The sequence below is a fragment of the Limanda limanda genome, chromosome 13 (genome assembly GCF_963576545.1).
Source record: "Limanda limanda chromosome 13, fLimLim1.1, whole genome shotgun sequence".
Lineage (NCBI taxonomy): Eukaryota > Metazoa > Chordata > Actinopteri > Pleuronectiformes > Pleuronectidae > Limanda > Limanda limanda.
Window position 1 is genome coordinate 20720993 of NC_083648.1, and position 15567 is coordinate 20736559.

Genomic DNA, 15567 nt, shown 5'->3' on the forward strand with positions numbered 1-15567 from the left:
ACCGCATCACGTTTTTCTTCTTGTATCAATTTACAGTCTCCAGAAAATAAAACAATTCACTAAGGAGCCTCTGTAAACAATTGACAAGGAAACAATGGTCAGTAAAAACAAGTGTTGCTTGTGGGAATGATAAAAATGTTTATTTGACAATACTTCTTTTAAAACCATGTCTTAGCCTTCAAAATTAAATATGAAATAACTTTAGAAAACTTCCTTTCTTGAGAGGGCTCAAGGCACAGAGGAGAAAGGAAGAGGATACTCTGAACCACTGAGAAGTTCAGCTGAATAACACAAGACAAGGGAATTCCAAGACACATGGCTGTTTAAAGTCTTCAACCCTTCAGATTCAAATTCATGTCCCTGCATTTTCCAAATAAAATCAAGCGTTCTGGATAAATTAATTTCATATAAGTCGTAGTGGCTCATTAGTGCTCAGCTGCTTTTCAGTTGAGTAAAGAAGGTCAAGGCAAATGAAGAAAAAGTGAGATCGCTTTGTAGTGGAGTATTAATGCAGTGTTGTACGAGTAGAGTTGATCTAGTGGCTTAAACTGACAGAAGCCACATTCAAATAAAACCTTGGTTGAAACTTAAGTGGATATTTGTTTGGACAGTCACATAAAACTTCTTAGAAAATACTATAATTCTGTCATTTCCATGTTTTACCTGCATATTCCACAGCTCGTGTTAATAATCACATTGACACTTCAGCTCCAGGCGAGAGGAGAACTATGTGTTAACACGAGGCTGATTTCCTGCGAGAGAACAAGTGTTTTTCAGCGCTAAAAACACCAGAAATAAAAAAGGTGTGTATTTGAGGAACAGCAGGTTGGACTGTGGAGTGGAGGGTTGTTACAGCAGACTGTCAGTGAGGCGGACGCCGGCTGACTCATCCACAGTCTGCTGTCATAGTCCAGCAGGACTGACTAACAGCTGTCAGAGGCCTGGGAAGGAGTCGACCTGGACCGTGTCCTGGAAGGGGGATCCTTGTCTGGTGTAAGATACGCGGATCCTCATCTTCAGGCTCACCTGCAGGAGGAAAGAAGGATTTGGATTCCATTATTAGGCTCAGATGAGCTCAGTTTAATATAAGACTAAGACCTGGAGCTGTCTTAAAGCACATTTTGGCAATTAAGAATTTTTCTGGAGTAGTTCGCTGGAAATATTTAGGGATGGGCCGTAAAGAGCAATGGTTTAACGTTAACAAGAGAAAGTCACATTTGTTGGGGGTAATATTATTACTTGCTCATGTAGTTGGCATAAAAAGTGACAGGGCGTGCGCCTGATTGACCAAACTTGCAGCCGAATATCCCAGGTCAGAGTTCACCACACACAAAACCACACAGCAGATTTGCTTCACCATAGAAAGCGGTTGATTTATTTACTCCCTCACTCACACAGAGTGGATGTGAATGGGAGGCGAAGGTTCACCACTACTCCGTTTGTGTATGTGTGACAGTTCCCTTAATGCGAGTTCTCCACTTGCGTCATCAACCACCACAGACCCACCTTGTTTGGGTTGTTGAGGACCACCAGCTGGGTCACCTTAGCTGCGCCTCGTGCCGGGAGAGCGTCCCCGCTGGGGGCCTTCATGTGTAACTGGACACTCTGCAGGGAGATCAAATACAACTTTGAAGTCTACAGCAGTGGACATGTTGTTGTTCCCTCTCCCACTGAGAACATGACACACAACAGGGCCGAGGCCAAGATGTGACACATGCTGAGCTCATCCGCTCAAATTCCCCTGAACAGACCCGCCCCATGAAGAAATCTTCGGCTTCACACCAAAACACTGCCTATTTAGATCAGTTGTTATTCACCTTTATGTCATAAGCCTACAGTACACAGTGATCTAAATGTAGATTCTCCCAGCTGCCAGAAATATATGGCGGAAAACTACAAAACTATTTTGAGCATATAATAATATAATTTCAAATGTGTATTTAATTTTTTTTTAAGTTTGAAAAGGTTTTATGTGACAAGAAACAGTACGTTTCTATATTGCACATATTATGGGTGCTCAGGAGGCAGGGGGGGTCCTCCACTAACCAGAGGGTTGGTGGTAAAATCCCAGTCCTGCCTATTCCACGTGCCAAAGTGTCCTCGGGAAAGATACTGAAGCTCAAATTTACTCCTGAAGGCTGTGCCCTAGTGTGTGATAGAGAAAGTGCTGCACATAGATGCACTGTATGAATGAGTGTGTGTGAATGGCTGAACGACCAGACTGTACTGTGAAGAGCAGTGAGTGGCCATCAAGACTAGAAAAGAACAATGTAAAAAACATAAAGAAACATACAAAATATTCATTTCTATTTTTGGTATTTGACATTTATATAGATTTGGTAAATACTAGTCCCAGATACTCTATGTTCTCACTGGTAGCTACATCCCTGCAACACGGCTCAAACCTGCTTAAACTGGGGGAGACGGGAGAGGATGAAGTAAAAGCGTGTTGAAGATTAGAGCTGTTTTTTTCCATCCACCAGACCAAACTATAAACCAGACCAGCCAACCCAAATCTGTCAGAGCTCCCACTCACAACTGCCCAATACATTTTTCAGTCTGGTTATTTCGAGACTTGGCCTCTGCAGACTTTGATAGAAATCTCGCCTTTTTTCAGAATGACGTGTGGCTTCTTCATGATGAATACACGGTCTGACAGAGGAGAGTTTACTGAGCTGAGTGTCACCGGTGCTGAAACCAACCTTGGGTACAGCAGCTTGCAGGGTGAAGGCGCTGATGTCGGAGTCAGTGGAGTTGGAGGCTATGAGTGTGACTGTCAGACCTGAGTCAGACTGTTTCTCACAATTAAGTGTCAGAGCCACTCCGTCTTTGTCATACACCGTCACTGTGGGAGCTGTGGGAATAAAAGACTGCATTTACTTTACATGAATTTTAACAACAAATAGAGAAATAGAGGGATATAATTTGAAGCAATACAATTTCAGTTTCTCTAGCTTTGTTTCCAAAATAACTTCCTCTTTTTCTCTTGAGCTACTTTCAGTCCTGACTGTTTCCTGACCTTTGAGAGGGGCCAAAACTTTTCCTGCCAGAGCCCACGGAAAATGTCCGGAAAATGTTAGAGGGAGATCATGTCAGAATACAGCAGGAAAATATCCAGAACATTCACAGGAAGTGAGTGAGTGTGAGCATGAGGTTTCTAAAATGTGACGGATGCAAAACTGGAAGAATGCAAATATCCAAGAAAGAAAGAGGAACCATAACAGATGAGGATGTCAACTTGGAAAGACAACCTGAACGCCCATGTCAATGCGCTGTTATGACCTTACTCCTACATGCTCTACCCAGACTTCACCTGCTGTTAACGTGTCTGAATCAAACTATCTCCTGCTGTATTCTTCATATGTGAAAGGGAAACTACGGAAAATGTTGAGGTCATGTCTGAAAACAGCTTTTCGTTCTTTAGCAGCGTGTGTGGTGTTTGTGTGTCTGTCGGACCTGGTGCCAGGGGCGTTGGCTCGAACCCTCCCAGTAGATCCAGCAGGTCTCCTCCTGCAGTGCTGGCGGTGTTGATGGACAGACCTGGTGCTGGACTGGGCTGCAGAGGCTCCTCAGAGCCACCCAGCAGGTCCAAGAGATCACACACCTAAAGGGAGACACAGACAGAGAGAGAAATTGGAGTCTCAACCAAAACAAGTGTGTAGCGAATAATATTGAAGTATAAATGTCAAGTAAAACTTAAGTATGTCATTTATATTTCAACAATTATTCTCATAAAACCAGTGAAAATAAAACTAAACAGTGAACAGACCATCAACAGAATGGCCATTTTTATATACAGCCGTGGCCAAAAGTTTTGAGAATGACACAAGTATTGGTTTTCACAAAGTGTGTTGCTTCAGTGTTTTCAGATCTTTTTATCAGATGTTACTATGGTATACTGAAGTATAATTACAAGCATTTCATAAGTGTCAAAGGATTGTATTGGCAATTACATTAAGTGTATGCAAAGAGTCAATATTTGCAGTGTTGACCCTTCTTTTCCAAGACCTCTGCAATTCACCCTGTTATGCTGTCAATTAACTTCTGGGCCACATCCTGACTGATGGCAGCCCATTCTTGCATAATCAATGCTTGGACTTTGTCAGAATTTGTGGGTTTTTGTTTGTCCACCCGTCTCTTGAGGATTGACCACAAGTCTGAATGGGATTAAGGTCTGGGGAGTTTCCTAGCCATGGACAAAAAATGTCGATGTTTTGTTCCCCGAGCCACTTAGTTATCACTTTTGCCTTTTGGCAAGGTGCTCCATAATGCTGGCAAAGGCATTGTTCAGCCTGTGATACAGACAACTCAGTGGAGCACATACCTCCACCAATGCCCAACAGTCACAGACATTTCAACCAGGCCAAACCAACAACCAACAAAAGTCAAATACAGAGAACAGGACTGGAAAGACTTTTTGCAAGCTCATCAGTAAAAATGTACTTATGGGGATGTACCTGGTTAGCAGGTTGTTGTTGCAGCAGTGGCTCTGCCTTCTTGACTGTAGCTGTCTGGATCTCCTTCATGGTTTCCCCCATTGATTCTCCATTGGTATCACCCAAGGAGTTCTTTTCAATCACAGGCATCCTCTCCAGCACTGCTGCCCTGTGGAGACACACAGCATCTGAGTTTTTGACTGGTCAGAAAAGAACAACATCTGGAAAAACCACATGCAGCGTCCAAAACAACTCTACTTCAGATTTGCTTTTAAAGAGTTGAAAAGGTGAATGTCTTCACGGAACCTTGCATACCTCATGTGGTCATATTTTTTGAACAGAGCGTTGTATTCAACTGCCCTCTGCTGGAGCTCCACATCCAAACAGCTGCCGTAGATGCTGACAATGCTTCTGATCCGACTGGAGAGGGTGGAGCGATACAAAGAGAGAGAGGGAGTTAGGAGATGATTTTGAAATTGCTGCGGCTATTTAGAAGTCACGTCCCTTTTTTAAACATCTCACTGCTCAAGCTTTAAACCTAAGGCTCCTCAGAACTCTTCACTATCAATATCTGTTGGCGACCAGAGCCTGAGAATGAGACTTCAAAACTTAAGATATCAAAAAGTCTTACTCCACGTTGTCAGTGATGCGTGTGCTCAGTTTCATGGTGGCGGTGAGAGCAAAGCCTCTGGTTGCTGGGGAGGACATGTGGGACTGTAGAACTGTTTCCAAGGCATCCAGGGCATCGTCTTCAGTGACCTGATAAAGACACGCGTCATGACTGGGTTTTCAAGCGGCTGTCACAATTTTATAAAAAGGAAAATGATTAAACAGTTTATTTGCCAGTATTCATGCCGTAGCTACAAAGTAATACAGTAACACAATTGTATGATACCCAACACTTGTTTTTAGGGTTAAAAATTAAAAAGGGATTAAGAATTAATAAAGATTCTTGGGTAGTTTCCCTGACTGATTTTTATTTGCTATTAAGAAAATATCAGATGCTAAATTAAAGGAGACCAGCAGGGAGCTTGGGCTTGACTATACTTCTGTAATGTGTATAATTTAAAAAGTGAAAAAGAGGCTGTTTAACAATTCTCGTTTAATAATCCTTGACTAATAAATAGTAAAGGATTAATAATTCTTATCTTCATTCAAGAGCCTGGTCTTCCAGTTTGAGAGCAGGACTTATTGATTTCACTTTCAGATTTTGTAATGCTCTCTCAATCAAATATAACCTGCTTGTGCTCAGATTTCCTGCTCTCCAGCTCAGCTCTTCTGCTCGTGCTCACGCTGCTTTTGTGCACATGTGAAATGTCGGCTCTCAGATTAGCGGTGTGAGCGTTAGGAGAAGAGCTGAAGCACAGGATATCTAAGCACAAGCTGTTATGTTCGAGTGCGAGTTTTGGGTTTTGGGTGAATCTGGGTGCGAAATCAAAGTTCTGCTGTCAAAGTGAGACAGCATGTTATTGAATAAAGATAGGAAAAAAGAAACATAAACTTTCTGTACCGTAATGGCAGTGTGGATAAGAACCAATACCATTGGTATCAATATCATGATATGTGAGATCCTGCATTAATTGCAAACACAGCACTTTCTTTGTGCTGCATTGTGCTTTGTTTTGCAGGGAGGAAACCTACAGCGATAACAACACCAGATCGAGATGCAAATATAATGCTATCATGATTTAACAACACAGTAGATCATTTGTGGATAAAGAGAAATCATTTATATGGGCGTACCTGTATAGCCTCAGTCTCCTGACACTCTCCTTTCATCAGCAGGTCTCCATACTCTCCTATACACCAGCAGGCCACCTGCACCAGGGATGGCTGCACAGACCCACAGAGCAAACATGACTCACTACAGTCTATAGTTATTGTATTACAGTCACAGCCAAATGTAAACATAAAATAATTGGTCAGGTTTCCGGTAAAGTTCACTGGTAAGCAGAGCAGTGTGCTGAATTGTCACTTTTGCTCGAACTCACAGGAAGTTCATGTTGGAAATGGTGTGAAACTGCAGCGCAGTGCACAGTCAGTACACAGCTCCTCGTCTGACTCGCTTCCAAAAATAAACCTCACTGCATCAGGCATTTTGTTGAAAAGCTGAAAGCCAAGCTATTCTCACTGCAAAAAGAACCACAGCAGCTCTGGCTGCTCCAGGACTGACACACTTTTCTCTCTGATGAAAATCTTTATACATCGCTCAAGTTTCTCTCTGATATGGACACTGGTAATTCTATTAAAATAATTGTGTGTGTGTGTGTGTGTAAACAATGGATTCAAATCCTGGACTAATTGTCCAAAATCTTTTCTGATGCTTCCTCTTGTGTCAGTTGTAGTCTCTAAAATTTAGTTCTGACAAATACCGCAAGGTTAATTTCTTTTTATGTTTTCTATTATGCAGTTGTATTTCCTGTGGTTTGCTTTGTTTATTTTGCTATCAGTAGTTTATTCCACTTTGAGACCCATAAATGAATCTTCTGTTAATGTTTTGCAGTTAACAGTCGTTAAAATATTATATAATGAATCATTCTCATGTTCATAATCATTCTCATATTAATTTCTCAAATTAATATCTCAAATATATGTTATTATTTGTAAGAATAGGATCAGTATGGAGTAACCCACAGACCTTATTCTTCAGTTACACTGGATGAATAAGCTGACTGATGCACAGATCTGTAAATTACTAATGGCCACACACACATACACACACATGCACACACCTGAGAGATGTCAGTGAGCATGGCGCGGTAGAGCTTGTGGACGGTGTAACAGTGCAGCTCAGAGGTGTTGGTGATGAGCTGGATCAGGTTGGGCACAGTTTCATCTCTTACGTCGCCTCCTGCCTGAAAGATTGAGGAATCAGAGTTAAACACATGCACACAAACATGCACAATAAGTCCATTAGCTAGAGAGCTGGAACAAGTATCAGGGTCGCCCTATATTTCCTCCCAGACCCTCTGACCTCACTTAGAGGGATATTTCCATAATACCACATCCCCAATATATATCTTTGTGCACAATTTACTCTCCATCATTTAGAGAGACCACTGAAAAGGATTAGTGTGAGCATTAGCTTATACAGCAGTCATTAGTGTTTCATTTATTCTCTCTGCTAGACGGAGGGTCAAATGAAAAGTAAGGATTTTAACATCGTGTAAAATGAGAAGCATTAGAAGAGGATAAAAAGCCCTTTCAGAACAGTGGGCAGTATATATGAATGTTTGTACAGAAGGTGGAGGCCCATGGTATCAGCACTGAGGCGTGACCTGTGACTGAGGCGGGACTTGACAGCAGCGGACAACGATAAAATAGTCGTGAGTGTGAGGCCCATGTCAGAGGCAGCAGGGTGAGTGGCTCAGTCTGTATTTACCGTGGTGAGGACATGCAGGATGGTGTCAATGTGCCAGCGCTGGGAGGGTGCATACCTGACAGAGACACACACACAGCTAACTCAGTGGGGCTTGAGGGTGACTCAGAAACACACACACACAATTGCATCTAGACCATACCACCGCTTGCATACACACAAACAGGGAGGTGCATTAAGTGGTGGAGTGATATACAGTAGAAACACTGGAGGCTATTGATCACAGTGGCAGCTAATTGACAGGGACCTCATTGAGAATGGAGACAGACACAGTCAGATTTCCAGCCACACACACACAATGTACATTTCAAGCACAGAGACTTTTTGTTGCAGCTTTTACACTTCACATATATTATTAAATGCATTCACATGCACATGAACGTCTGTGTGCACGCATGCACAGATACAGTATGTGTACTTACTACAACAGTGTATGAGCACATTTTTGTGTCGGGCAGTGTTTCACCTTTCAGCCGCATTGAATATGCCGCTGGCAGCATGAGACTTTAGCTCTGGGGGACAGGAGGAGAGGAAGAGGAGCAGCTCCTTCATCATGGTGCGGATGTTTGTGGCTGACACAAGAGCTAAGGAGAGCTCCAATGCACGGCTGGAGGGAAGAGAGGAGAGATACCATCATGGAAATACAATGAATAAAAAATGAGACCTGTAACTGTTGACAATTGAGACCGCTGTTAATTCTGTGTAGATACTGCAGAGGTCAGTGTTTTCTCGACCGACCAGATGTGGGAGTAACTGTGGAGCTCAGTGGGTACAGAACATATGAGTGTGCATAAAGATGGACGACAAGACAGCTCTCAATAAGTGAATCTAAAACACCTGGATCTCCGCCTGGTGGCTGTCTGCAGTATAGGTCAGAAACCCTTCCCCATACATGTGAGCAGAGGGGACATGGACATTCTTTCTTCTTATCACCCTGATGTTTACTCACGTATTTATTTCCCCATTAAAGTCGCCTTTACTTAGTTATATGATGCTATAAAAATGGGGTGAAATGTCACTATTGACCGCTGAGATTGACTCCTGATTGGTCAACTGCGTGTTTTGGCGGGACCTCGATACCGCGTCGCTACTGCACAGACTCTGGCTCCCAATTACAACACCAGCGCAAGATGGCAGCGCCCATATCCGGGATATTTTGGTCATAAAGCATCAAATTGTCTCTTTTAGTCAGAGCATCAGAATGTGCCAAACTGAAAATAACATTCTTTTCAAGAGGTTCCCTAAATTAAAAAAATGGAATTGATGTCCACTTAAAGAAAATAACTGATCCCTGACCAGCTCTATGTCAATCTATATACTAATTCCAGACATCTCAGTCCGTATTTGAAACGCATATTTCGAGAAATGTTCATCTTATGGGCTTCACACTTGGCATATGTATTGTTAGGGGCCCAGGGAAGTGCAGTGACAAATTTGGTGCTCTGCAGCAGCGTCACTCTGCGCAGCTGAGGTGGTGCAGCTTCCTGGTTCTGTCGACTGGGTCAGGCAGTTGTTCTTTACTTGCTACTTCCCAATTACCGCAGGTCACCTTTACAGTTTCAAAGATAAAGCTGCAACCAGCAATACTACAGGCCCATTCCAAACAGACAGGATTAGAGCTGGCACTGCATCTATACAATCTAAATCATGTTAGAAGACACACATTAGGTTATGACATCTGAAAAGCAGGACCTCAGAGAGTCATGTTTACTGAACCAGGTGAAAGTTACCGTTTTACAGAAGCGTCCTGGTCCTTCAGACAGTCCACGATGGTTCCTCTGTGGCGCTGCACAGCGTTGTGATCTGTGCAAACGATCTTTTGAAGGGAGGTCATGGCGATGTACCTGGACACACATAATCAACAATGAAAATTACGATATTATATATTTAACCTTCGTGCTCTTCATCGACTAACAATCAAGATTAATTCGCAGTGCTATGCAGACTTATCTTCCTCAGCATTACCACATGAATTATTTATTCGACCACTTGAAAGGTCTCATGAGCTGATCAAGTATTTATGTGAGCACAGGAGAGCTCGGATCTAGTGGAGCGGTTCTGGCAGGAATAACCCAGTCCTATTACTGCCAGACAGAAACAGGGAGATTCAGGCTGACAGCAGGTAAAGACCAGATAGGCCCGACTCATGGAAACAAACCTAAAGACAATAGGAACATAATAAAACCCAAAGGAGCCGTAACAGTCCTCCTCACTGCCTGATGAAAAATGAAATGTCTCCAAGTTGAGAGATCAGCATAAAGGGACAGACAGCAGCCGCCTGCTCAGCTCCAGAGGAATGAGCTTGGATTGATGGCAGGAGGTTTCTCTCTGTGGCTGCAGAGAGTTTGGGGAGTTAGATGATTGGCCTTGAGCAAGAGAAAAGGTAAAAAGGTAAAGAGAGGAAGGAGGGAGGGAAGGAGGAAGAGATGGAAAGGAGGAAGGAAAGGAGGCGGCGCTGACCGAATGTTCCTGTCGTTGTTCAGGAGGAATCTTCCCAGGATGTTCACAGCCAGAACCTGTGACACAACAGAATTGAAGCACATGTTCATTAGATAGCACAGTTCTCTGTGTATTAATGTGGTTAAACAGGGTGAAAGGATTTGCTGGTGTCTCACCCTGAGGCCGCTCTCTGACTTGATGTCCAGCACAGTGAGAACAGTCTCGTACAGCACAGCGTTGCCCACTGTCTTAGTGCTGTCAGTGTTGGTCGCCACCTGTAAGTCACACGCACGTTAATACATCATCCTGTGTCTGTAGCAGACCATTAAAGACCGGTGATACATTTATAATGTACTAAAACAAAAAATTTGCTTCATGTAACCATTAACTTGGAGGAGATTTTTTACTTTGTATAGGTTTTACCACACAATTCATGATAAATCTTTTCAAAGAAAAAAATACTGTCTTACTTAGTAAGTGATTACATTTAAAGGTCCAGTGTGTAGGATTTAGATGTTTTCACTAGTGTGTTCATCAAAATTGTTCGAATAGTTTTCTTTACCCTAGAATGAACCCTATATAAAAAAACTTTAATTTTACTTTGGGAGAGGGTCCTCTCTATGGTGGCCGCCATGTTTTTAACAGCAGCCAAAACTGGACAAACTAAACACATTTTGAGTTTCTATGACAACTGAAGGCTAGCACAGGTTCTCTGTCATGTTTGGAAGGGGAGAGTGAGGTGAGGGGTGTTCAGCTGCAACATTCAACTTCACCACTAGATGTCCCTAAATTCTACACACTGAACCTTTAACTTTGTGCTGGCTAGTCAGCATGAGAATCATTACCATGGCTGACATCACACAATGACAACTACATTAATGAGAGTAAACAAGATATTTAGAGTTATTTGTTACTTTTTGGGTTGTTTTTTTTAACAGAATGTAAAGGTGTTGCAGGACACACAGTTTTAATTACAGACTCTGATTAAATAATAGACCTGAGCGAGTAGGTCGTTCATGGCGTCACTGGCTACATCATTGTTGCGTCCGAGGATTCTCAGCAACCTCAAGATTCGTACCTGAGGATGGAAGCAGGTGAGAGTCAACAGCTGGACTCAGATTTATTCAAATTAACTTCAAATCAGCAAGAGAAGGAGCGCGACTGAGACAACAAGTGTCTATGTTTATAGCCACTTTCAGACAAATCAGAGGCTTTGGACATTCTCCAGAGTTTCTCCTGGTAAAAAAAGTCCAGATAATGTCCAAATACACGCATATGAAACAAATTAAACAAGAAAAGAAATAGATAATAAAAAACGATTATAATAATTTGTAATGTCAGTAAATCAAACTCCAAACAGATATGATACTGTCCAAGAAGTGAGTGAAAGTTACTGACCTGTAGGAAGGGATCACTGATTCCTGCCACATCGTGCTCTGGAGAGTAACCGGAGATGACCAGACCTTTCATGATCTGAACTAGATCTGGTACTATCTGAGAAACACACAGCAAAAAACTCATTGCAATACAGTGCACACTGAACTCAACAGATCTGTGTGTGGATGTGTGTGCACGTGTGTGTCCCGCGTACCTTCCTGAAACGCTCGAGCGTCTCATGACTGCGCTCACACAGCTCAGTGATGAGCACCACAGCACCATGTAACACACCTAGAGACACAGGAGGGAACAAGTGAGAGAATACTTAGAGCTGTACGTGTGTGACGGTGTTACTGATACGTCATATTTCATTAAGATCAACTGACCGTGGTTCTTCTCGACTAAGAGGGAGCGAGCGGCGGGAGCAAAAAGCTCCCCGAGTTCGTGGACTTTTCTCACGATGTGAACAGCACACAGAGCAGCCTGGAAGAAGAGGAGTGGAGCAAGTTATCAACACAAATATATAACTTCTACAACACAGAACAAGGGACAATGGGTTCCAATTAATTTTACTGCTGAAAACAGACTCAAATCAATGTAAGACAGCATTTTTTTAAATGCCCTTAAGTAATACTATTAAAACTAACTGGTTGACCCCTAATAAGAATAATTAGTGTATAATAATACAATAGTAATTCTTTCTAAATGTGCAGCATTTTATAATTATTTAGATCTAAGGGGAAATGTGGCACTATAGCTTTAAACATAATTTCTGTTTTTCATTCCATGGTATTCATTTTTTAAAGAAAGTATCATCCATACTAGGAAACATGTACTAATGAGAAAATCACAGCATTGGTTTGCTTAGTCATTCACAACAATGCTGGAGGTGAAAATGAATAATGAATAATTAAACAGCAATAATCCCTGTTCAGGTCTCCACCTTCTTCTTAATATAGGAGTTGGAGGCTCGGAGCAGCCTTTCGATCTCTGGGGCCAGATCTCTGCACATCTCAGCAGAACCCATACAGGCCAGCGTGCACAGAGCCAGAGACTGTACGTACTGGTTACTGTGGGCCAGGTCACTGGAACACACACACACACAAAGATGTGTACAGCATGTTATGGAAATCACATGAGAACAGCCTCAATTTGATGTAGCATGTGAGGTTCATTCAATCTTTTTTCTGATATACTGTGCCCCCATTGGACCTTCCCCTTTGTTAGATTACTGCATGTATATGCAATTACTGCATATAGTTATACATGATAATATATATATATATATCTTATAATATCAGTTGATAAATCAATATCATAAATTTAAAATCCCTAAAATCCACTATCGGTCTAACCCACCGTGACGTCACCCATTGGTTTATGAACTGGTGTTTTCAGTAATATGGTATTCATGTGCTAATGCACCAAGTTTCAGAGTTACTATAGTTTTATTCCTCACATTGCTCTTCTTAATCAGAACCTGGTGCCTACATTACCCACAATGATCGGATGTGTTGTGCTTGTATTGGCTGATGTAGCCTCAAACCAGGATGAGGATGAGCATCCTCTGACGTAAAACTCACTTTTCTTCATTTTTCTAAACTCAAATCTTCAGTCAAACAGAAACTGCCTCAGGTGATGTCACATGAGGCTTTTTGTCAGACTTTAAAATGCTCCCTCATGAGCTACACAAGGTTGATACAGTTATGTCACCACATCAGCAGCAGTATTCCCCAGAATCTGTAAACAAACTCTCAAATGCAGATGTAAAAATGAAGTGTTCCCTAAATTTTAAATGAGTAATAATCATTTATTTAGACTTGTCCAGTTAGAGCTGTCCTTACTTCTTGATGGAGTTGGTGATGAGCAGGCTGGCGTCCTGCTTTTCGTCCAGCAGCATCATGGCTCCCAGGTAGCCCACCCGCTTCTCACTGTAGCGGGGGCTGGCGATCATCCGAACACACTCCATCTAAAAAGGAGAGCAACAACGCCTTTACATGAGAAGCTACTAGAAAACCTAATAGTACCGATGTCGCTGAGGGGAATTCTCAGTCTGAGGTTAGCCTCAGCTCCAAAGCCGCAGCCTCTGAGACGGGAGCGAGTCAGTGACCCAGTTCCAGTGTCCGTCCCTGTGGACTCACAGACTTCGACATTAAGTCCTAGACCTGAAGACTTAACCACAGTTCAGAGAGTTCTGGTGACAGAGGAAAGACTGAGGCCGAAAGTACGTGTTTGAACGCACAGCGGCAACATTACTAGTGTAGTATGATTTTGCACGTGACATCCATTGTGTACATTTTTGCTGAGTACACGGATGATGTCTGTGAGGGATCAACACTCTGGACAGAGTCGCTTGTTCAACCCAGTCCCTCCAGCTGCCGTGATGGTTTCTCGCCCTGCTAAACCCCATTAAACCCATGACGGGCATTAGAGAAAATCCCCTCACCTGACCAAAGTGAGCTGGGTAGCCCAGCATGTGCACGTAGAGCAGCTTGGCCAGGTTGTGCGATCGCGCCCCGCTGTCCGTCTGCCTGAACTGGGCCCGGATGGCGGCACACTCCCTCTGGATCACCCCCCGCTCCTCACACTGGGTCCTGGCCGACCTGATGGCCCGGATCATCTCCTGGAGGGGTATGGATGGAGACATGGCTGCATGCGTGTGTTTGTGTGTGTGTGTGCGTGTGGGAGGAGGGGTGTGTTTTGTATGTGTGAATGTGGTATTGTGTGAGGAATTGTGAAAAGATAACATATTAACAGAGAGAAACATACTGTAGTGAGTCATACACTGTTGTTGTTTCAGACTCCAACGCTAAATACAATGTTGTTACTACACTGTAATAAAAACTGTCACTGAAACACACTACATGACAGTTTGTATCTTTACAGCCACTCAAACTAAATTTGCAGTCGTGTTAACAATGGCTGCTCTAAGTGATTAACAAGGATCCAGCAGCCTTTATAGAGAGTTTACAACATACACATATCCCTGTACACATCCCCCACTGACACCACCGCCACACGCACAGTGACGAGCTGGCTAACAGGTTAGCAGGACACTCCCACACTGCGGGTCAGCGAGTGGAGCCAGAGGCTAACTGCTGGAGCCCGGCTAACCCCGCCGCTGCTGACACACCGGAGCTAACGGGCTAGCTGAGTTAGCACCGCACTGGGTTCGCGGGGAGCGGGTCACTGGGAGGAGATATGGAACGTACCTATGTCGCTGAGCAGAGTTCGTACAGTGTTTACAGAATCAGACCGGTTCTACCGACCCTCCTCCTCCGCCTCACGACAGCAGTCAGTCCGCTGGATCCACGATCCCGAGCTCACCGTCCATGTAGGGACCAAGCTTCCGTAAATAATCGCACCACTTCCTGGTTGGATTTTCAAAATACAACCTGGTTCAAGAGATACTGCAGTTGGAACATGTGTATTATTTGGATCACAATTAAAATCGTGGAGGGATTTGGCATTATTTTTAATTATTGTGAGTTTTTCTGGGAAAATACAAAGGTTATCAGCCTAAATTCCTACAACAAAGCACCTGAGAAATGTTTCATACATTATTTACACTGTACTATATAGATATGTAATGTACATTTCTTATTTTTCAACATTCTATATATGTGCCCGATACCTTTCTGCTGTAGCACATGCATTTTCCAGTCTGTGGGATTCAATAAACTCCATCCATCCACTGTAGTGAAATAAAAGTTAAAACTGATCTGTAGTTAGCATTGGCTCATTTAAACCACATTTACTGACTTCTAGGGACACATGACCCTGGGAAGCCGAGGTTTACTGTAGCAGTTCATCTGTGATTGTTGATTAATCTGAAATAATTTAGGAAAATGCACTTTTGGTGGTTAACAGTGCATCTAGTCAAAATGTAAGTAAAGTCTCATGCATATGCTTCTACATGGAATGGACTTATCGTAT

The 15567-nt window shown here is 42.8% G+C and overlaps 1 protein-coding gene across 1 annotated transcript; it reads right to left on the bottom strand.

Annotated features, from left to right (window-relative positions):
• Positions 1-118: 118 nt before the first annotated feature.
• ap1g2 (adaptor related protein complex 1 subunit gamma 2) lies at positions 119-14819 on the bottom strand. The gene is made up of 21 exons (XM_061083892.1): positions 14078-14819; positions 13476-13600; positions 12575-12716; positions 12018-12114; positions 11846-11922; positions 11653-11748; positions 11252-11332; positions 10431-10529; positions 10276-10331; positions 9546-9659; positions 8282-8422; positions 7819-7873; positions 7169-7291; positions 6180-6269; positions 5068-5195; positions 4752-4856; positions 4458-4605; positions 3457-3604; positions 2703-2854; positions 1507-1605; positions 119-1026 (listed from the first exon to the last, which is right to left on the bottom strand). The coding sequence occupies exons 1-21, from the start codon at positions 14411-14413 to the stop codon at positions 934-936; spliced, it is 2505 nt and encodes an 834-aa protein (XP_060939875.1). The 5' UTR covers positions 14414-14819; the 3' UTR covers positions 119-933.
• Between the last annotated feature and the right edge of the window lie 748 nt (positions 14820-15567).

Coding starts and splice junctions, on each gene's coding strand:
- ap1g2 (XM_061083892.1), bottom strand. CDS start 14,413: ATGACTCACTACAGTATGTTTCTCTCTGTTAATATGTTATCTTTTCAC. Junction 8,423..9,545: donor CAGGACGCTTCTGTAAAACG/GTAACTTTCACC, acceptor TCTTCCCTCCAG/CCGTGCATTGGAGCTCTCCT. Junction 4,606..4,751: donor AAAAAATATGACCACATGAG/GTATGCAAGGTT, acceptor GTGTCTCCACAG/GGCAGCAGTGCTGGAGAGGA.